The 20,693-nt window shown below is 53.7% G+C and overlaps 10 protein-coding genes and 2 non-coding genes across 12 annotated transcripts; 6 read left to right on the forward strand and 6 right to left on the reverse strand.

Moving 5' to 3' along the window:
* Positions 1–281: 281 nt before the first annotated feature.
* Positions 282–422, forward strand: P170DRAFT_t178. Its single transcript has one exon. It is a non-coding gene; the product is annotated as a tRNA-Tyr (tRNA).
* A 536-nt stretch (positions 423–958) lies between these two features.
* On the reverse strand, positions 959–2,024 carry P170DRAFT_440426 (DUF3602 domain-containing protein). The gene is made up of 3 exons (XM_024850077.1): positions 1,778–2,024; positions 1,507–1,710; positions 959–1,427 (listed from the first exon to the last, which is right to left on the reverse strand). Exons 1-3 carry the CDS (start codon positions 1,818–1,820, stop codon positions 1,267–1,269), a joined length of 408 nt encoding a protein of 135 aa, XP_024700590.1. The 5' UTR covers positions 1,821–2,024; the 3' UTR covers positions 959–1,266.
* Positions 2,025–2,354: 330 nt separating this feature from the next.
* P170DRAFT_440427 (uncharacterized protein) lies at positions 2,355–3,913 on the reverse strand. Its single transcript, XM_024850078.1, has one exon. It carries the CDS (start codon positions 3,788–3,790, stop codon positions 2,492–2,494), a length of 1,299 nt encoding a protein of 432 aa, XP_024700591.1. The 5' UTR covers positions 3,791–3,913; the 3' UTR covers positions 2,355–2,491.
* Positions 3,914–4,691: 778 nt separating this feature from the next.
* P170DRAFT_416376 (enoyl-CoA hydratase/isomerase family protein) lies at positions 4,692–6,276 on the forward strand. The gene is made up of 4 exons (XM_024847116.1): positions 4,692–5,059; positions 5,127–5,237; positions 5,299–5,655; positions 5,715–6,276. The coding sequence occupies exons 1-4, from the start codon at positions 4,740–4,742 to the stop codon at positions 5,866–5,868; spliced, it is 942 nt and encodes a 313-aa protein (XP_024700592.1). The 5' UTR covers positions 4,692–4,739; the 3' UTR covers positions 5,869–6,276.
* Positions 5,792–6,969, reverse strand: P170DRAFT_467829 (presequence translocated-associated motor subunit PAM17). Its single transcript, XM_024852495.1, has 2 exons — positions 6,338–6,969; positions 5,792–6,280 (listed from the first exon to the last, which is right to left on the reverse strand). The coding sequence occupies exons 1-2, from the start codon at positions 6,920–6,922 to the stop codon at positions 6,104–6,106; spliced, it is 762 nt and encodes a 253-aa protein (XP_024700593.1). The 5' UTR covers positions 6,923–6,969; the 3' UTR covers positions 5,792–6,103.
* A 294-nt stretch (positions 6,970–7,263) lies between these two features.
* On the reverse strand, positions 7,264–8,601 carry P170DRAFT_513316 (putative integral membrane protein; the record flags this gene model as incomplete). Its single annotated transcript, XM_024855096.1, has 7 exons — positions 7,264–7,680; positions 7,739–7,898; positions 7,959–8,010; positions 8,077–8,269; positions 8,325–8,348; positions 8,411–8,448; positions 8,518–8,601. 7 exons carry the CDS (start codon positions 8,599–8,601, stop codon positions 7,536–7,538), a joined length of 696 nt encoding a protein of 231 aa, XP_024700594.1. The 3' UTR covers positions 7,264–7,535.
* A 305-nt stretch (positions 8,602–8,906) lies between these two features.
* P170DRAFT_416385 (Zn(II)2Cys6 transcription factor) lies at positions 8,907–12,316 on the forward strand. Its single transcript, XM_024847117.1, has 6 exons — positions 8,907–8,976; positions 9,044–9,466; positions 9,527–9,553; positions 9,607–10,988; positions 11,038–11,996; positions 12,050–12,316. Exons 2-6 carry the CDS (start codon positions 9,405–9,407, stop codon positions 12,134–12,136), a joined length of 2,517 nt encoding a protein of 838 aa, XP_024700595.1. The 5' UTR covers positions 8,907–8,976; positions 9,044–9,404; the 3' UTR covers positions 12,137–12,316.
* Positions 12,317–13,048: 732 nt separating this feature from the next.
* On the forward strand, positions 13,049–14,223 carry P170DRAFT_416387 (uncharacterized protein; the record flags this gene model as incomplete). Its single annotated transcript, XM_024847118.1, is given in 2 exon segments — positions 13,049–13,410; positions 13,428–14,223. 2 exon segments carry the CDS (start codon positions 13,049–13,051, stop codon positions 14,221–14,223), a joined length of 1,158 nt encoding a protein of 385 aa, XP_024700596.1.
* A 267-nt stretch (positions 14,224–14,490) lies between these two features.
* P170DRAFT_t179 lies at positions 14,491–14,579 on the reverse strand. The gene has a single exon. It is a non-coding gene; the product is annotated as a tRNA-Asp (tRNA).
* A 432-nt stretch (positions 14,580–15,011) lies between these two features.
* P170DRAFT_366491 (putative MFS transporter) lies at positions 15,012–17,003 on the forward strand (the record flags this gene model as incomplete). Its single annotated transcript, XM_024844761.1, has 7 exons — positions 15,012–15,161; positions 15,219–15,298; positions 15,360–15,540; positions 15,608–15,661; positions 15,758–16,256; positions 16,368–16,634; positions 16,702–17,003. The coding sequence occupies 7 exons, from the start codon at positions 15,012–15,014 to the stop codon at positions 17,001–17,003; spliced, it is 1,533 nt and encodes a 510-aa protein (XP_024700597.1).
* P170DRAFT_278939 (uncharacterized protein) lies at positions 16,940–18,014 on the reverse strand. Its single transcript, XM_024843181.1, has one exon. The coding sequence runs from the start codon at positions 17,879–17,881 to the stop codon at positions 17,234–17,236; it is 648 nt and encodes a 215-aa protein (XP_024700598.1). The 5' UTR covers positions 17,882–18,014; the 3' UTR covers positions 16,940–17,233.
* A 904-nt stretch (positions 18,015–18,918) lies between these two features.
* Positions 18,919–20,463, forward strand: P170DRAFT_278941 (uncharacterized protein). The gene is made up of 3 exons (XM_024843182.1): positions 18,919–19,528; positions 19,596–20,040; positions 20,203–20,463. The coding sequence occupies exons 1-2, from the start codon at positions 19,038–19,040 to the stop codon at positions 20,008–20,010; spliced, it is 906 nt and encodes a 301-aa protein (XP_024700599.1). The 5' UTR covers positions 18,919–19,037; the 3' UTR covers positions 20,011–20,040; positions 20,203–20,463.
* Positions 20,464–20,693: the final 230 nt, after the last annotated feature.

Raw genomic sequence — 20,693 nt, forward strand, 5'->3', positions numbered from 1 at the left:
CTACTGTGCGGTACGGCCGGCTTTCAAGAGCAACGGCGCTCTATCCTCTGCCGCGATCTACAGTCCGATCAAAGTCACATTGATCTGCACCCGGAGGAAACGCTTCCAACAAGGCGGGCGACGAGGTACCACCTCTCTTTTCTTTTCGGTCATGGGAAAAACAGCCTTGTACATAAGCCTACTATTTCTAGTGCCCGCAAAAAGTCTCTGGGTGTTTCGCGGAGATGCCCATGACTGATGATTAGTTAAATCACTTTTGGTTGCATGCTTCCTAATCATCAGCCCGGCTAGCTCAATCGGTAGAGCGTAAGACTGTACGATTCTCCAATGTTCACTTTTTCATTGTTCCCAGCTAACGTTCCCGAAGTCTACACCCACAGAAGTTTATCTTAAGGCTGCGGGTTCGACCCCCGCGTTGGGCTTTACTTTTTTTTTCTAGTTTCATCGCCCAATTATCTTTCTTAATTCACGGAGTGTACTTAGTTAATAATAATATATATATATGTTCTTATCACCACTAACGACTATCTACACAAGACATATTTGTATAATCAACAAATAGGCAATTAAAGGAAAGGCCATTACTATCTATATATCCACGAGAGTCTTTCTATAAGAAAGAAAACAATAACCGAGAGAGAGCTCAGAGACGGTTGGCTTGGTGTCAGCATCTTGCGGCAGTGTCAGATGATTCATTCCTGGAAATATTCCCTTTGTATGGCATTGTACTGAATACTCACCAAGATTTCATTCTCTAGAATATAAAAAATCGAGCGAACGTCAGAAGGGGTCGTAAACCAGTCCTCGTCATCATGCTTTGGTACCTCAACCGAGATAACCATTCATATATTTATCTGACCTACATAACGGAGCTGACTACCACCTACTGCAAAGTACTAAACTTCCAAATCAACATCATCCGGCGCCTTCTTCCGCAGGCCATTGGTTAGTTATGGGTATTGGTATTGATTATTAGAAATCCGACTGCATCATTAAAACATTACGGCAGAACATAAAAGAACAAGCCAGCCGCGCAGGAACAGACAAAATACTACAGCAGGCATCTCATCCAAAGAGATAGCCGGTATGTTAAAGCACCGCCAGCGGCACTTTGGCCCGTGAAACCAAGTACACTGGACCTTGGTGTTTCTCGTACCGCGACCCATCGAGAGATTCCTATCATTCCATCGGGAAACGAATGAATACGACATGCGCAATCCAGATCCAGATCATTGCAAGCCTTGGGCCAGTCGAGCCCGATCCACATTAGCTCGAAGAAGATTCGGCGCGCTTTTCACTGCCTTCGCGACGCTCGGGCTCCTTCAGGCGATCTCGGGATGCGGTACGAACGCGTCGCAATTGTTCCTCTTGCTCGCGCACCTTCTTTTCCTCCTCGGCGCTAGGGATGAATGCGTTGGCGGCACCGCCTAGTGGATCAAAGCAATTCGAGGTTAACGGAGAAACATTCGACACGGGCCATGCGGAACGAAGAACAAAGAAACATACCCCGTCCGGTGTGATGCGGAGCGTCTTCCACGCGCAAAGGTGGCGACTCCACGTCCTGCATCTCGCGCGCGAGCTCTGGGTGTTGCGGATCGTTGACCACCATGTTGCCCGATCCACCGCGACCGGTGGTAAAGACGTCTTGTTTGATCGTGGGGGTGACAAGGTCTTTGGGCGAGGTGCGGGTTTCGGCGGAGTAGATGTTGCCTGTCGACGAGTAGCTGTCAGCTTTGGGATTGACTGCGAGGCAGAGCAAAGACGGCTTTAGGCTCACCTGCGCCTCCGCGACCGTGCGAGATATTTCGAGAGCCTCCCATCTTCACGGGTGGAGGGGTATGCGATCGGACAATACACAGCGTTGTCAGGATGTGGGGGAAGACGGTCGCAGTGTGTACGGCGGACGTCGGAAAGCGAAGAGGCAACGGTGTTGAATGCGAGAGGACAGAACAAAGACGAGTCGTGGAGAAGGTAGGGAAAAAAAAACTTTTCGAGCTGGATCTCGTGAGGGAGGGCAGAGAATCTTGGGGCCAAGATTCGATCCGAGAAAGAAACGACGGCAGCTCGTTCGCTCTTGGCGCACGTTTGCGGCCGCTCACCTTCTGCTTTCTCTTTCTCCCATCCTCCCATCCTCCATCCCTCCCTTCCTCCCTTCAAGGCTGGATAGCCTCCCCGACTATCTGACTGCCCTACGCCGGACACACGAATGACTCGTTATCGGTGGGCTCCACCCTGGGAAACAAATCTTTTCTGGTCTCCGCAGGTCCCCGTTTGGTGGACCCATGGCGACGGATCGATTCTACGCCGGCACAACTACGGAATAGTCCCATCGGACGAGGAACGGAGCCATGGAGAATATAACAATAGCATTCATGTCACACGTGCCGCAGCAATTCTACGAAAGTTGCTGAGCCTTCATTCAACCATCCTTGTTGTTCCTTCGTAAAGTCATCGCAAATTAGTCACGCCGGGGCCTGGATATCGGCGGTATTTATTGAAACCAGAAAGCCTCCGTCACACCATCGAGGGGCAACCCTTGGCTGTACGCTCTTTCAAACTCCATACTCCATACGCCATGTGCGCCGCGCACCGCGTATTCGCCTTTCCATTTCTTTTTGTCTTCCTTATAGGAGGCGGCACCGACATGTTGCATCAGAGGGGGAGAGATGGCCAGGCGATCGTAGAATTGCTCGTTCCCCAGTCTTTCAATCACGGTATCCACCGCTTTGGGTTGTCGCGCGTCCTCCATTTCCTCTAGCCGGTCTATGAGGTCCGGAATCGGAGCTCGGGGGAAGACGAGCGCCTGCGAGCAGCAGCCGTTGCGGTTCATCAAATGGATGCCGGGTTTCATGGGGCGCATGGTCACTCGGCCCGACATGAAGTACAGGCCGATCATGAGTGGCACGCAGACAAAGCAAATGACGGCCAGGAACTGGTTCGATAGGAGATGCTGCGACGCTCGAGTCTTTCTTCTCACATATAGGCCCATGGAGGCGACGAGAGAAACGACGGCCACGCTCCAACCTAGATAACTGAGCCAGTGTTCAGAGTTCCACCCGAGGAATTTTTCCGTGTAGAAAAGTCGCAGGTACAGCCAGTCGTTGAGCAGACCGGCCCGCTTCCACTCGTCGATTCTCCGAATACTCTCCATTGTCTGGCTGTACCATGATTGGTGGGCCAGCACGTCATCTTCTAGCATCATAAGCCATTTAGCATCTGTGTCTTCGTAGCACGACTGGAGCGACAGCCGATAATCGATGAGAGACTTTTTCTTGATGTTCCCGGTCTTTTCCAGACGCCGCAGTGTCTTTTGTTGCTTGCCGAAATCCTCGTACGTGAGAATGCGGTCGACGGCATTGGGAACCCAAGGCTGTTGATAATCGGGGTGGTCGGTCGTGTTGGTGAGCGCGAATAAAACCTGGACGGCAAGTGTAGAGCGCTGATCCGGCGTCAGGTGGTCAAGGATCGAGCCGATCGTGGTGTCGAGGTTCTGCTGCAGGGGCCGCTTCACCGTCACGATGCCGACACAGACGTCGACATTGCGAATGGGGGCGCTTCGATTTCTGGCGGGCAGCGCTGACAGTTCGGCCGACTGGTTTAACGTGGACAGAAAGCGGAGCGAGTCCTCGATACGCTGCAGGCTGTACTGAGGGCGATAGCCCACCTTGGGTTGGAAGAAAGCCGAGCCGGGGTCTCGAGCGGAGTTAAAGCGGCAGAGGATAAGGAGGAGGAGATAAAGGAGGGAGAAGGAGGCTAAGGACAACCTTTGCTTCTTATTGAGGAACCCCATCTGGCCAAGGGCATAGTGGAAGAGTTGACGACGATGGCGAAGAAGAAGGGGAAGAAGTAGGTAGAGATAAGAAGATGCGATGCGCAGCGGCGGGGCGGGAGGACCAGGGACGAGGGACTTGGGGAGAATTTCGCTGTGAAAGAATCATCGTATATTATTATCAGCAGCATATTAATAGCAGTGTTCACCGGCCCGTAGCTCAAAGTCAAGCCTCGGACTAGACCCTGACGGGCAATTTCTGCTGCCCACGCATCGTAATAACGGGGACCAGTCCTGCCCCTTCGGGTCTAGACCGCGCGGCCGGTGGCACAATCAAGCACCGGCGGTGGGGCGCCCGGCAGCCCTGGCCCGTATCAAGCTTTGCTAATTGGTCCACCCAGCCCGCCCGGGCCCGGCCATTGGCCGGGTTTCATGCTTCTGGCACACCCATGGATGCCTCATAGGGTGATCAATCGCCCGGGAGGCTCGTACTCCGGAGTACCTCAGGCACCGACCTCCCCGTTACTACCACCGGATCAGTATACCTTATCTTGTGTCGGGTCTCGAATGATCCCGAGCATGGATACTCAGAGAGGCTGATCATCGTGGAATCGGAACATCAATCATCAATTGCGTACGTTGTTTTCAAGGGTTAAAGAAGGGGGATAAAAACAGGGGAAAATAAAAATTAAAAAAAAAGAAGAAGAAGAAGACAAGGAAACAATAACCGGAATGCTTCGTACTCGGCCATATAACTTGCCTCAAGCCAGAATGCCGCTTAACCGCCCTGCCTTTTCTCCGCAGCTTGCGGGGTTAGCCGCACTACCGAGGTTCCTCCACCCCGGGGAATGAATACTGAATAGCCATATCAACCATCCTTCCCCTCACGTACCTGGATTGCCTGCCAGACAGCATTGAGCATCGAGCATTAAATCCGACTTGAGTACGAGAGCAACTGGGTCACGCCATAATGCCTCCAATCCCTTCTTCTATCATGATACCCACATCCTATGAATCTCTACCCACAACTCACATCAAGCTTTCGCATCATCCTGCTGGAAGCGCCTCCGCAACTCCCGTTGTAATCGTCACCCTGAACCGCCCGGACAAGGGCAATGCTTTCACACCACAAATGGCGGAAGGCCTAGAGAGGGTATTTGCCACGTTTGATCTCGACGAATGTGTCAAGACGGTGGTATTGACCGGCGCTGGGACCTTTTTCTGTGCCGGCGCAGACCTCGACATCGGCTTTCGTAGAGGGCCAGAAAGAGCTAGCGATCATCGAGATAGGTATATTGGACTTGACCCACGGAGCGTGGACCGAAGAGGACCATGAGTAATAACCAAGCCTATCTAGTGGCGGTCGAGTTGCTTTAGCTATTCACAGATGTCGCAAACCAACCATCGCCGCTATGCAAGGGTCGGCGGTCGGCGTTGGGATGACCATGACCTTACCAGCCGTCATCAGGTACCTTGTCCTCCTCGTAGGAAGGATTTTGTGATGCCGCTAATTTCGGTGCCCCCCGCAGAATCGCCCACGAGAAAAGCAAGTACGGTTTTGTTTTCGCCCGGCGCGGAATCACCATGGAGTCTTGTTCCTCCTACTTCCTCCCTCGTTTAATAGGATACTCTCGAGCCCTTTACCTCGTCTCCACCGGCGGGGTGTTTCCTTCCACGTCCCCTCACTTCAATGGGCTGTTTGCCGAGTCATTGCCCGAGCAAGCGCAAATCCTACCACGCGCACTGGAGTTGGCAGCTGAGATAGCAGAGAACGTCAGCCCCATGGCTTCGGCTCTCAACCGCGCCTTGGTGTGGCGTGGGCCGGAATCGGCTGAAGAAGCGCACTTGTTAGAATCCAACATCATATGGCACATGTTTGGCTCCAAGTATGTCACCCGTTCTGTCTTCTCTAGGCCTGCAGTTGCCGAGACTGACGCTCTTCCAGAGATCAAGAGGAGGGCGTGAAGGCCTTCTTTGAAAAACGAAAACCCGATTTCAAAGCTACATTGGAGGAACATGGACCGGCAAATTATCCGTGGTGGTATGAGGTGCACATCGACACGAAACCGAGGGCTGCGAGGGAGCCGTCTAAATTGTAGATCCCATCGTCTGGTCTTCATTGCCGGAGGGAAGCGTCTCTCTCCGCCAAATCGTTCATTTTTCATTCGGCAATTCACGTGCAGTCGCTGAGGTAGTACACATAAATACTCATACAAGAAAAATATACCAGCAATGGAAAAGCAGATAAGAGAATGAAGTTTGTTATACCAGGGATGATATACGCAGGTTAAAGTAGACCCTATCATCGACCACAACCCAATGTAACCCTGGCCTTTAGAGGATGAAGCTCCGTCTCTTGCGGTTGTATGCCCTTTGATCCTTCAGCCATTGCCGGTATCCTTGCACGCTGCCGATCTTCTCTCCGTAGTAGTCGGGAACTGGGTTTGCGATCGAGTTTGACGAAGGGTCGACACGGAACCGCTTGATCCGGTCGAAGAACTCTTTCTCTTTCTATTGAGTCATGGACGTCAGTAACCGGTATGCCCCACGAGGACCGACGAGACTTACCACAGCAACCGCTGTTCTGTACCTCCGGTAGACCAACCCCCAGACCGCATTCCCCAGGAAGGGGCCGATGAGCCAACCCGCCGCACCACATGCGGCCGTTGCCATTCCTAAGACAACGAAGGGGTCCAAGCCCATCACCTGCGCCCCCATGTGTTCCAAGTCTTGCGTCGAAAGAACCTGGACGCCGATGACCGTGCTTGCCATGGACGAAACAATCGAGGAGGCAAGGGAGTATCTTCGTCGCGAAGCGCGGAGCTTGAAGAACGAATTCCAATCTAGCTTGGAGGCCTCATGCCGAGATGCATCCGAGATTGTGGAGTTGGCTCGCAAGGAGGCGGTGCGATAGATAGTCAAAGAAGAGGGGATTTGGGGCCGAGCGGATGTCTTCAAGGTGTTGGTGCTGGTTTGAAGGGCCTTGATATGAGCTGCTGATGTACTAGCGGAGCGTGCTTGAGAGGGCACGGAGGTGACGTGATACAGCGCGGTTGATCCAGTAGGACAGGTGAAAGGTGCTAGAACGGACGAGGGGAAACGAACACCCAGTGCAGAGCTGCGTGCCGGAGCACCGAGCGAGGCGAGATGCATTGCGAGTGAAGACGGGGGTTGAATTGTAGGTGGTAAGTCGCCAAAAGGTTGCGGGTTTGCTGAGGTTGAACCGCCAGCCCGGGAGGAGCTACGTCCGGATTATGTAAGCACTAGTGGGTCACGAGCATCTCCGAGTGAGGTCATTCGCCATTCTCCCTCTTCCCCTGCTTTCTACGTCGTTCATGCGCTTCGTCCTACCACCAGAACGACCGTAGACTCGTTGGTCGACCATAAGGGAGACTGCACTGGCCAGTATTATAACCCAAAGCACCAGGCATAGGCTCGTCATGCTACGTTCCCAATATCATAAACTTTTGCCGGTTTGGACAGCATGATCTTGACCGTAGGCATTCCGTTCTCCTCCTTTGCCCTGGGAAATGTGAGAAAAATAGTCTATAATGGTCTATCCTCGCTTGCCGGGCTATGGATTTCTCTCCTCCCGGCTGCTTCCAACCTCCTACCGGCGCACTCCCAAGGGAGTCAATATCTAGGAAAATTCACAATATGGTGGCCAAGTCTGTAGCGCCTGAATTGAGCAGGGCATCTATATGATATCTATCGAAAATAGAGGGGTAAGTACGGGATAGACCTGTCTATAAATCAACGGCCCTTTTCATGGCCCGGATGCCTTTAAGCAGTTCACGCGGCCATAGAGCCACTTGAGCGTTGCGGTACTGAGAGCCATCACCGCGGCACTTAACACAAAGAGTCCCACGCGACCCTCAAATGGCACTTGCTCGAAGATGGGATACGGATACCTGATCAGTCGGTGAGCCACTGGTGCGTAGAAGCTACATTGGAGAAGCGGCCACTTACCATCCATTATGAGCAAAGCAATGTTCAATCCAAATCCAGTAACCAAAGGCAATCGTGCTGGACAAGCCCAAGGCTGGTACGATGGTGATGGTCCATGGGGGGGACAGTAGTAAGAGGTCGATCAAGAGAACGATGGAAGGAACCGCGTGAAAGCTCACGTCTTGAGTTTAGGCTTGACGTCAGGATTGGGCTGTTAGGGCTCTGGAGGGATTAGGCTTACCAGCATGTAAAGGAATGACGGCCCAGGTAGGAATCACCAGACGTTCATCGATCTACTCAGCGGTCAACACACCCGTCTAAAAAGCTCAATCAGGATCGTCAAAGTGGCGGCTGCTCACGAGGCGAAGACTCCAATACAGAATGCTGATGAGAACTTCCATGGGAGCGCTGCACATGGAAAAAAGGTTCTTGACCAGGAACAGCCGAGCTGACAACGTCACATCCGCCATCAAACCAACGGCGAAGGTAAGAGTCGACAGGGCCAATCCAATAACCGTCAGGTACTGGAAGTGCCACCCGTACGCTTCATTGCTGGCAGGTCGTCAATATTTCGAGAAATCTCCACCACGAGATCAAGACAGCTTACGCGCGATTAGGATTGTCATGCATACTGGGATCGAATAGTTATTAGTCTACGGTGGCATGACCCGGGCAGGTGATGACAACACCTACAATTTGAAGGACCAGATAAAACTGCTTAGACCAACGAGCTGGAAAGGTTACGGAGTCAGTCACGAAGCAAACGAGCTCCGATGGCGAGCCAGTGACAAGTGACGTACATGGACCAAGGCCGACAAGCCTCTCGAAGGACTGGGGACTCGCTGCAGGGGATGCCTCCTGACGAGGGAGTGAGGGACAGCCATGGCTCAGCGGGGATCAGAACTGCAAGACAGGAGGAGGACGCGAACGAGCAGGCCAGTCTGGAGAGGTGGTGGTGATTGCAATGAAGGTATCACCAGGTCTTCCGCGGCCTCCGAGCGGCCGGAACAACTGCGGGGCCGACGGGCCGGTGGCTGACATAAGCGCTCCACACGTGGACGGCGATTGAGCGAGACGGCCGAATCGGGCGCTAGCGTTATCGCGGTTGTTATCGACTGGCCCGCCGTCTCCGCTTCGGCGGGACTTAAGTAGGTACTAGAAGATGTCCTTCTTCCTATCCATCCATCTACTCGTCCATCGTCACTCCATCCCGGAAGCCAAATAGGTCCTCCCCTCGGCGGTTCCCGTTTGCCCACCCGGTACCGATGAATCTCCCTGGTTCTGCTCCGCTCTCTTCATAACCGAACGTTAATGTATCTAGTATAGGTCCTTGTTTACGCCAGTACGAACGGCCACCGCACACCGTTTGCCTACACGTAGGTCTGGAATCGTCCAAACTGTTTCCCGCGTGGATCCACACCTCGATGAGCGCGAATACCAAGTGTGGGTGCCTCGTCGATTATCGCTTTCTCTCTTCTTGGGTCAAACCCTCAACCCGCCGGAAAAGGCCGTCAGCCCGCTGAGAAGGATTGGCCAATCTCGTAAAAATCGACTGGATTCCGTCTGCATGGCGATCTTGCACTGTCCAATCCATCGGAACTCCTCCATGTTCCGAGTCGGTGACTCGTCCTATCGCTACATCTGTTTTTCATCGTCCTTGTATCTGGCCAATCCACTCTGAGTTTCCATGCCTCGCCCTCGTCGGCCAGGTGCTCCTGAGCCCAAACGTAGGTCCCGCAAAGGGTGCTGGTGAGTCTTTCTTTGGCCCAATAACCAACCGATTCAACTCAGAGGCTGATTCGGATCTAGGCCCTGTAAAGCACGCAAAGTGAAATGGTCTGTGACCGCCCTCTCAACCACTTCCGCAATTTACTAATGTCTACTTGCAGTGGAGAAGAAAAACCGGTCTGCCTGAATTGTCGGCGCCAGAATGAACAATGTGACTACAGCATTCGGTTAAACTGGGGAGGGAGGACAAAAAGAAGCCTTTCAGTGGATTCTCCAAGCTCTCAATCCAGTGCTCAGTCCGCCCAATTCTTCTTCGCTCTCTCGCCCGCAGATGCCCAACTGGACTCTAATGATGCCATTCCGCTCGTTGATCCCTTGAATGTCGCAGATGGGAATAGTGTACAAGACCAAGACATGGATAATCTGCTCTGGGGACCTGAACTTGTGCAAGAGACGACGGCGGAGACATCTTTTCCTAGAGGGTTACATGGTATCCAAGAATCCCCGGTTGTCCATGAACAGTCATCTAGGGCCCCTCATCGTACGGATGACAAGACACCAGTAGAGCTAAGTTCCTCGTCCCCGGGTAAAAATGTCGCTGCTTCCTGGCAGGCCATGTGCCAGGCCCCCTTGTCCAACGAGATAATCCCCGGGCATCAGTCGTCTTTTGCACCGTCCATGGACGCCGAGCCTTATACATCTCCCGCAGACACAGGCCCAAGCATCGGTTCTTTAGCCATTCTAAACTGGTCCCCTGCCACAGTATCGCAGCCAATCTCTTTTCTTCGGCAGTCCGCCGACATACCGGAACCATCTATATGTCAGTCACCAGTCGATCGTGACAAACACAGACTTGCCAACAGGTGTGATGGTCATACACGGGACTTTCCCAACGCAGATGTGACTGATAGCTCACCCAGTTACAGCAATCAAAGTTCATCTAACCTTGAGTTTCTCTCGCCACATTCAAGGAAACAAGATTGTCTCCCGCCATCTACTTCAACCCAAAGGGACTCGACCTTACCGGCTAACACGCCTGCGTCTACAGAAGATCTCTTTGCTACAACAATGGATGCGCCACCCTATACTCCCCACAGCAGGGTTAGCCAGGGATCAAATGCGCCTAGTGGCTCTACTTCCTCTGAAAGGAAGTGGCATATCTATTTGACGAGCGTCACGGATAACTATGGACTAGACTGCGGCCGTCCCGATCTGGATTTAAACCAAAATGATGATCACTCGGCAATTGACATCAATTATGCACTAAGCTTGGTGAATCCCCAGAATGAATCTCCTTCCGACACGAGTGTTTCTGGCTCGTCAGAGAAAGATGCTCAACCAGCATGTTTGAAATGCACTAGCTATGCCTACTATGAATTGCCTGTCCCGATCAACATTCCCCGGTACCTGTCTCCTCTCCCAGTCACTTTAGTGCAAACCCCCGTCAACCTGATGTACTTCCACCATTTTCTCAACCACACTGCCAGGATGTTGGTCCCTCACGACTGTGGCAACAACCCCTTCATAACTGTCTTACCAAGTAGTGAGTTTCATCTCCCCGGTCTGTATTTCAATATATGCTGACCAGCCAGTGGCGATCGGCGACTCCAACCTTTTGAATCTGATGCTAGCGTACTCTGCCAGCCATCGTGCTAGATACTTGAAACATCCAGAACCCGCCAACAGGATTGCACACTGGGTTAGCAACGTCTTTCCCGCACTGCGCCTTGCGCTGGAAGATGCTCACAAGAAGACCACGGACAACCACCTCGCCGCGGCCATAATGTTGCTTTCCTTGAAGATTGTATCCCCTAGCACATTCGAAGTACCCATTCCTTGGCAAAGCCATCTCAAACTGGCTCGTGACCTCTTTCTAGCACGTAAAGAGCAGATGGTATACCCTGGAAATCGGGTCGGCGCGTTTCTTACTCGCTGGCTAGGGTATATCGATATCATGGGCACTTTGTCCTGCCGCCACAGCGAGCCTCCATTGCTTGCATATTTCTCCTCGTTGAATACATGCTGCACTGGCGAAAAGTACGACGAATACTGTGTGGACTGTTTCACAGGTTTTACGCCTCGCACCGGTCTATTTCTGATGCGCCTTGGCCAGCTAGTGCATCAATGCGATAATGAGCAGTTTGACGGGGTCGGCACTTTTGTCTCCGAGTGGACGCCTTCAGCCGATACAATCTTTGAGGCGCAAGCTCTGCTCGCCGATCTCGAGGTACTTAACATGCACGCGCATGCTAATGGGAGGCATTTCAAAGATTCGATGTCTACGGACATTGTAGCTATGGACCAGGCTTTCCGCTACGCAGGGTTGGTCCATCTTCAACGCCGGGTCCTCGGCATCTCTTCATCTTCACCAGCGCTGAAGAGGGCCCTTGACAAGCTTTTTGAATCCTTGGCTCAGATTCGCTCGGGGTCATCTGCCGAGGTTGGCGCCGTTTTCCCACTGTTCACTGCCGGGTGTGAGTCTCAAGGCATTGAGCAGCGGACAGAGATTCAATCTCGATTCGAGCTTCTGGAAAGTACGGGGTTAAAGCAGGTGAGCAATGCGACGGATGAATTTACAGCTCTTGAATGACTAACCCGAGCTAGATCCAAAATGCTCGCACGTTAATGCAACGGTGCTGGAAGGAGGACCGGCCATGGATTACTCTGACCCAAGGAGAATTCCTGGGGTGATTCAACAAGTCATTCGCTCCTGTCTGCGTTTTGAGGCGTTCTTTTCTGGCAAATTGCAGTTGGTTCTTTCGTGAGACACTTGACGGGTTCTACGGATACAGTGCCAAAAACACATAAGACTACCATGCATGCATCGTGCAGCAAAGGCGCAGCGGTTGCTTTAGTCAATTAACTTCGTGCTTTCTTTTGTTATTTCTTCAACGGCAAACAGTCGCAAATGACTCTCTGTAGGGGCTTGAGTCTCAACAGGATTCTCTGCACCTCTAATCTAAGACACAACGACCCGTAATCCGAAACATTACTGTAGGATCAAACGGTTCTCTTGGATTTGGAGCCTTCTAATTGTTTCTTTCTCCACTGAGCGGCCCATGCCAAAGCCTACTGGCAAACGAACATTGGAGTCAACTTCGTCCTACCAGGCTGATCCTCCGTTTGCTAAGATCCACTTCAACGCCAGTTCATGCGGAGGTCACCTTCATTGCCCTCTCGCCAGCTCTTACCATTCCATCACATCAACTTGTTTTCTCGGTCACTCGGGTTGTTACAGCCCACCTGTGCAGGTCCAGCTCCAAGTGCCAGAATACGTGCCTCATCGGTCAAGTTAGTCCTATACAAGCCCACGGCCAAGCACCACGTATCTCCCGGGTTCCGTCTCCAGACTCATTCAACCCAGTCATTGTTCAGAAAGGCCAATCCAGTAATCTCAGAGTTGTTTCACGTCTCGCTCTTGCATGCAGCCGGCTTGGTCCTAAAGTTTCCAACGAAACGTCGCCCAACATGGCGGGGCGTAATATAACCCCCGACAGTAATTTTGGCATTTTTTACGGCCTGCTGGTCCTTCTTCTTCTCCTTCCACCTCTTGTCATTTGTATCCTCTACCTGTCATCGCGTGTTGACATTCACCTCATCAGCATGGATGCCTCAAGGGCATCCGAGCCTGATGACCACGTCAACAGCAGCGGTAGCATCCACTCCAGTGCAGACGAGGCGCCTCCTTCTCCCACATCACTCCCCCTCTCCAACATCTTGGACAGTTCTCTGGACGATATTCACATCCCCATTCTCCAACCCGTCCTTGTCCGCCCCGACGCCAGAGTCGTGGAGGTTCGCGTCAGCATCCCTCCGTTGGCACTGCTAGACGATGCTCTAGAAGACTTGGGCACACCAGCATTGGAGCCTCAACGAGTGAGTTCTACACCCGTACGTGTCTCTCCAACACAATCAACTCCACTGAATTGGCTAACGCGATTTCGCTTTTGCTCGGAAAGGCCATAGTCAAGCTGAAGGACAGCAAGGGCGCCAAAGTCATTCCGTGGGATGGGACAATCCACTGGGCGCTCAAAGGCTGCAGCATCTTTGAGAATTCAGACGAGGAGTTGAACGCACTCACCTACCGACCCAACCTGCTTTCACAACAGCCGATTCACGAGGTCTGGATATTTCAGTATGGCATGCGGTACATTGCCTCCACCCAGGAGAAGAACTGTTATCGCACCGTTCGCATTGAAGGCCTTCCAGCCGACATGCAACTCAAGCAGATCCTGCCCAGCATCTCCGGGGAAATCTATTGTGCTCGTTTGGTGGATACCCGGTCGATAATCGGATCCAACACGGCCATCGTCACGTTCGTTTTGCAAATCGACGCCGTGCGCCTCATCCAGAGCTCAAAGAATGGGTTGGACCTAGGTCTTGTTTTGGCCAAGGTTGTCCCGGTGAACACTCCGACTTATCCCATGCCCGTGGAGATGGAGAAAAAGGTGTTTGAGAAGAACTACACGCGCTGCCTATGTGTGTACGGTGCTTGTGGCTTTCTGAGGGACACTATCTCGCGCGTTCTTATGAAATCCCGCCATGCCAATGCGCTCGAAAGTATTGAAGAGGGCCACCAGGCGGGCGAGGTTTACGTGCGGTTCCACTCGATCAAAACGGCGGCAGTGGCATGTGAGCTTCTGAAGGGACACCCCGGTCTGTTCCAGTGTCAATTTCGATTCCTAAAGCAGTCCTGTGCTCAGCCTCGACAGCCCGCCATGAAGGCACCGCCACCTGAACAGTCAGAGAGACGTGCCTGCGTCGGAATCTGGGATTAAGGCCGGTTACGTTTGGGGTTGATGTCCTCGGTTTGCGCGATCCGTTGTGTTTCTTTTGAATGTGGTTGTTGGACCAACGGGGCAGGCTGCATGTATTTAAATCGGGAGATTTACTGGTGGTAGTGATCAAACCACGCGTTGTTGCGAGATCTTCATGAACAAATAAAGGGGTTAAAATTAAAAAGCAAAGGAAAGAAAAAGCATCGTACGGAGTAAGTGGAAGAAGGAACAGAAAGAGAGAAAAGAGAGAAAAAAGAAAAAAGAAATCTCCCCGACTGGGAGTCGAACCCAGGTCTCCCGCGCTTGTTCTCTGAATGAGTGACAAGCGGAAATCATGACCGTTAGACCATCGAGGATTTGTTGAGAACGGAGCCTCGATTCATGTTACAAGAGCCTACAAACCCAGGCCCGGCCATCAAACACATCACCACCCCGCGGGGAACAGGCTTGGCACCCCCAATGGGGTCGACGCAATGTCAATCACTTGCCGTTTTCTACAGCGCCATCATCACCACCCCGGCCTCTTCGTGGTACATTCGTGGTGTTGCGCCAACGATCTGCTCGTGCTTTACCCCGAAACGGCAGTTCTCCTCACTATTCCCTGCCTTTCTGTTGGCTCGTCTAACTATCTGCCGCTTACCCCGGCCCTGAGGATGAGGATGAGGAGGATGACGGTGTCCCTCATAACCGACCGCGGACTCCCATAAATTTCATCCGTTGCCCATCCCCAAGTGCCCATCTTTGTGTCATCCGAATTGTCGATCAATCCTCATCCAGTGCCCACCATCATGGCAGACGAGAAACCGGCCGCCGAGAGCCTATCGAAGCCCTCCGATATGGAGAAAACCTCCGAGTCGCATGAATTTCCCCCCAAAACCAGGCTCGATCTCTTTGAAGACCCAGACGAGGGACTGAGTGAGGAAGAGAAGGCCAAGATCGTGAGTCCCGTGGGTCGCATTCTCCGAAGACCGCGATAATGCTGATTCACCCGCCAGGATCGGGCCTTACTGTGGAAGCTCGACCTGCGACTGATCCCGTGGCTCAGCCTGCTTTACCTCATCTCATTCTTGGATAGGTGATTTTGTCCGACTGGTACCCTCCGTGATTCTTTTCTGTCGCTGACGCCTCGCCGTCAGAACCAACATTGGAAATGCGAAGCTTGCAGGTCTCCAGGAGGACCTAAATATGTCAAACAACCAGTACAATGCCGCGCTGACCATCTTTTTTGTTTCGTATTCCGTCTTTGAGCCTTTGACCAATGTTTTGCTCAAGCGAATGCGACCCAGTATTTTCATTCCCATCATCATGGTTCTTTGGGTGAGTGTATTCTTGGAGATGTTTCGCTGGACTCCGCGGATGCTAACCACCGGTGTCAATCGTGCAGGGGATCTGCATGACATGCATGGGACTGGTGCATAATTACGCCGGGCTCATGGCAGTACGTAATGCCCGACCCCTTATCTCTCCGACGATGCAAAACTCGGGGCTACTTGCCCTGGCGCTTTCAAACGCCCGCTTCTAACGCATGGCATAGGTGCGATGGTTCCTGGGATTGACGGAGGCCGGACTTTTCCCAGGTGTCGGATACTTCTTGTCGTGCTGGTACAAAAGATCCGAGTTTGGCGTTCGCATGGCCATCTTCTTCTCCGCTGCCGCTCTTGCAGGATCGTTTGGAGGCCTTCTGGCGGCAGCCATTGCTCTGATGGATGGAATCGGGGGGAAGGCCGGCTGGTCCTGGATTTTTATCCTCGAAGGACTTGCCACGATCATCGTGGGGGTGCTTTCGTTCTGGATGGTCTATGACTTCCCCGACGAAGCCAAGTTTCTCTCGGAGACGGATCGCAAGCGGGTGCTGCGCCGGCTGGCAGCCGACCAACAGGCAAGTGCAGAACACGAGCAATTCAAGATGGCGTATTTCTGGAATTCCCTGAAGGATTGGAAAACGTACACGGGCGCCGTCATCTACATGGGCGCGGACGCATGTTTATATGCCTTCTCGCTGTTCGTTCCCACGATCATCAACGAGCTAGTAAGTTATCGCACCAGAACAGATCACCGTAGCAAGATAAATTGACCGAGTTTAGGGTATGGCATTGGCGCAGTATCTAGACCGCAGCCTGAAGTGGTCCGCTAACCGGAAGTAGGGTATAAAGCAATCCACGCTCAGCTGCTCAGTGTGCCTCCGTATGCTGCAGCTGCCGTCGTGACGGTTGCCGTCGGGTTCATTGCCGATCGGACACGCCAACGTGGGATCTCTAATATGCTGGTGTCGATCCTGGGCATTGTTGGTTTCTGCATGCTGATCGGGGCCTCGTCGCCGGGAGCGCGCTACGCAGGCACGTTCCTAGGCGCAATGGGCATCTACCCAGCCATTTCCAATACCATTTCTTGGACCAGTAACAACACCGAAGGTGAGGCGTGATCCCATGGAGGAGTCCCGGGCGGCGATGGTCCAGGGCTGACAGTCAACCCCGCGAGCAGGAGTCTACAAGCGAGGAGTTACTCTCGGTATTGTCATCGGTTGGGGCAACCTGAACGGCATCGTCTCGTCCAACATCTACCGGGGCGAAGACGGGCCCAAGTTCTATCCGGGGCACGGCACGGTACTTGGGTATCTGGTGCTTTTCTTGTTCGGTGGGTCATTGGTACAGTATATTTTACTGCGACGGGAGAATGCAAAGCGACGGCGTGGGGATCGGGACCATTGGGTAGAGGGACTGAACCAAAACGAGATCGAGCTCCTGGGAGACAAGAGACCGGACTTCATTTATACGCTGTGAGGCAGGCGCATGCGCGGTCGACGGGCGGGGTCTTTTATAGCGAGAGGATTCAAGCTGACGATCAGGGTTCTCCGCGCGAGTGCGGGACAAATATAGAGCTAGGGACATTGATGGCAACTGTTCTTGGGTGACAATTCCTCGTCGACGTGATTCATAGACTCGTAACATATCTATCCACATAGACCCAGCCGGGGAGGGGGGTTGCTGACCGCCGCCTCTAGATCGATCTTTCACTCTTCTTCTCGTCGGTACAGATTCACGATGTCCTGGTCCTTCTTGGGGCCTTTCACCACATGCCGACTCGACCAGCTCACCACCTCTCCGGAGTCGGGGCGTATGCGAAACGCGTAGGCCGTGTGGTACATGTCATTGATGCACAGGTGGTTCCCTCGCGCCGTCACCACCGTGGTGAAGGTGGCATCCGGGGGCGGAATGGGCGCCAAAACGAGCGGCGTTTCCGTCGACTCGGACGCGGGCGCGGCGACCTCGAACTCGTGGAAGAGATAGTCCGGCTCCTCGTGAGCGTCCTGCGCGTCGGCCTTCTGCACCTTGGCAAACCATACGCTGACGCGCCCGGACTCGCTCATGCGCCAGATGTATTTCTTGGTGAAGCGCAACCCCGAGCCCAAGCCCAGGATGGCGGGCATTTCGCCTTCCTCGCGATAGACCATGTCCGCCGTGCCGTCGGGCTGCTGGTCTAGAGACGGCGCGCGCAGGGGCCTGAAGGTGGCGGTGCCGCGGAGTTCGCCCTGGATGTCTTTTGCGTTGGTGCTTTTGAGGATTCGGACGAGTGACCACGGTCGCGAGGATCGGCCGAGGGAGGTGAAGATCTGTGGTAACAGATTGGAGGGCATTGTAGGCGCCGGGTCGGTGGACATCTTGGGTGCGTGCGGAGGGAGAGAGAGAGAAGAAGCCAAAGACGAGGACGAACGGCGGGTTTCTCCGGTGGGTCACGGGATCCACGCCCTCTTCCTGCCCGCACCGACTACTACTGCGTATATATATCTATCTACATCTACGAACCCGCAAGGCCGTCTGGCAATTATCCGGGGGCATTGCATCATCTCATGTCACCTCATGCGCCTGCTACTTGCAGACTAGAAGACCAAGTCCACCAAGGACTGCCGTGGCTGGCTTGGTGAGTCTGATAAGCAGAGACGAGGTGAATGACCATGGTAGTGAGCACGCGCGTGACACATTCCTGCCCCTGGGTTGTTGACAGGCACCAGTAGAACAGTGGCCTGGTGCCAATAGCTGACGACGGCGCCATGGAGGGATTGGGAAAGATCCATTCGTGGGCGAGAGTCCGCCACGCTTTCGGCGCGACGCAACCGGCAAACGACCGTTCAGGCACTAGTCGGCGCACATTCATTTCTCTCGAGGCTGTTCATGGCGGCAGGAAGCCAGAGACATTCCTGCGATCGGCGCATGGCTCGGATCTGAACTCTTTGCATATCTGCATCGGATCGCCACCACCGGATCGCCGTCTAGAGTAGACGCTCTCCGACGTAGAGGAGGCGAGAAGAGACACAGTCCCAGGCTATATCAAGTTCGAATACAACCGCAATCTCCCCGACGCCGCAAGCGGAGCAGCCCAACCGGACGGAGTACCGGGGACCTGCCATTGTCAGCCCCCGCCCAGCAGCGACCGGGTACCAGGTACTTCGCAGTGAACCGGCGAACCAGTCTGGACCGTGCAGAGGCCCTTTTCCGTCGCTTTTTTCCCTCGTTTCTTTTCTTCTTCCTCCCTCCCTCCCTCCCTCCCTCTCTCTCTCCCTCTCTCTCTCTCCGTGCATCACAGTCGTTTGGACCCCTCTCTCTTTCTCTCGCTCTCTCTTTGCTTCCACTTCCCTCCCCCACCCCCCAGTCTTTCGTTTATCTTCGTCTGTTCTTCCTTAACCCCCTCCTTCCAGCAATCCCACCTTCGCCGCCTCTTGTGTCCCTGGACGATGGTGGGCCGTCTGTGAGCTTGTCCCGGTCTCCACTTCAAAGCCAGCCAGTCTCCCCCCCAATCGTCCCTCTTCACTCGTCGGCATGACACGTTGGTCGTCGCCGACCGCGAGGTCGACCTCGCACGTTCTCTCGCGCTTCCTCTCCGTCTTTGTCCTCCTCCTCGTTTTGGCCTCCGCCGTTCTCGCTGCCGACGACACTTCCCTCTTGCCCTCCGCCGCCTCCGATTCTTTCCCCCAATGTGGCCTGTCATGCTCCAACCTGAAGCAGGCCCAGAGCGGCTGTGTCCCTCCGGCCGCCCCGGCAAACGGCCATGCGACCTACGTCTCGTGCTTCTGCCAGTCCAACCTGCTGTCGAACCTCCACAATTCCGCCGACGGTACCTGCGACGACTCGTGCTCCAGCGCTTCCGATCGCTCGTTGCTGCAGAAATGGTATAGCAACTACTGTTCCTCCGGAGGGAAAACCACGACCGCCTCGTCGACCAAAACCACTTCGGCCCAGAAGGACTCGGCCACCTCGACGAGCACCGCCAAGGCCAAGGCCCAGAATGCAGACCCCGCTCCTCCGTCCTGGTAGGTGACCTTTCTGTCCTGTGCTTGAATTGCCGGAGAATTGTGTTGTTGACAGCTGATGGCGCAGGTGGTCTTCCCATTACCAGTGGATCATCATGGTAATCGTGCTCATCATCGGTTTTGCCATCATCACCGTGCTGGGAGTGTGGCTGAAGCGGCGTCACGATGCCAAATATCCCAGCCTCTATCATGCCGCCGGCGCCGGGAGCACCGACAGCGGTCTGCTCTTCAATCGTGCGCCGAATGCCACCCCCAGCCCTGCACCCGGCCAGCCAGGCCCCCCTCCGGGCGCCTGGGCTGCAAGTCAGACCCCGGGCCAGGGACCGCCCGCCGGCTATGTGAACCCGGATTCGGTCGCTGGCAGTTCTCGCACGGAAGTCGCCGTTCCGCAGAGTCGGCCGAGTCGAACGCCGTCGCGCTTGCGAAAGGCATCGCAGCCCGCGGATGAGGGCGATGTCGAAATCCGCGAAGTCCCTCGCTGATAATGAAACCCCTTTTGACGTTAGATAATCCCTTTTTGTTTTGATTCTGTTTCTATTCGAATCCCACTTCTCCGACCGAAACCAAATATTCCCCGCCTGACACCGGATCCCGAACATTCCTTCTCATGTCGAGATCGCCCGGACGCTACAGCTCCTCCATATACAGCGCGGATCATCTACGAAACTGTCTCATAATATTTGCCGCTACTCACTGGTTTCTACTACAACCTTACCTGCTAATCTTGCATATATCGGGCGTTGCGTGTCTCCGGTTGGCTTTTGATACGATCTATCGCGTACAGCTACTTCTGTTCGAGTCTTGCGCGTGAGGGCTGTGAATATCCTTCTTTATTCTTGGCGCCTTTGCTTCTTGCTTCTAATCGTGTTGATTTTATTGTATGTTTTCTTTTTTGCCGCGAGAGAAACAACTCCCGGATGTCGGAGGTGATTGCTTTGCTGGCTCGATGGATGTCGCTGACTCGATATGAAACATAATGAATTCTCGGAGGCTTGGCTTCCCGTCATACTTTTATATGTGGTTCTCTCTGAACAATGAATCCTCAATCAAGGCGGGAAATGACCACAAAAGCAAGGAAAGATCACGTTGCCGATATAGCTGCACAGTATATTTTACAAAGTAGGCCTTGGGATCTATAAACGCCGGCGCAATAAATCTCAACATT

This window comes from Aspergillus steynii, assembly GCF_002849105.1.
Source record: "Aspergillus steynii IBT 23096 chromosome Unknown P170scaffold_8, whole genome shotgun sequence".
NCBI lineage: Eukaryota > Fungi > Ascomycota > Eurotiomycetes > Eurotiales > Aspergillaceae > Aspergillus > Aspergillus steynii.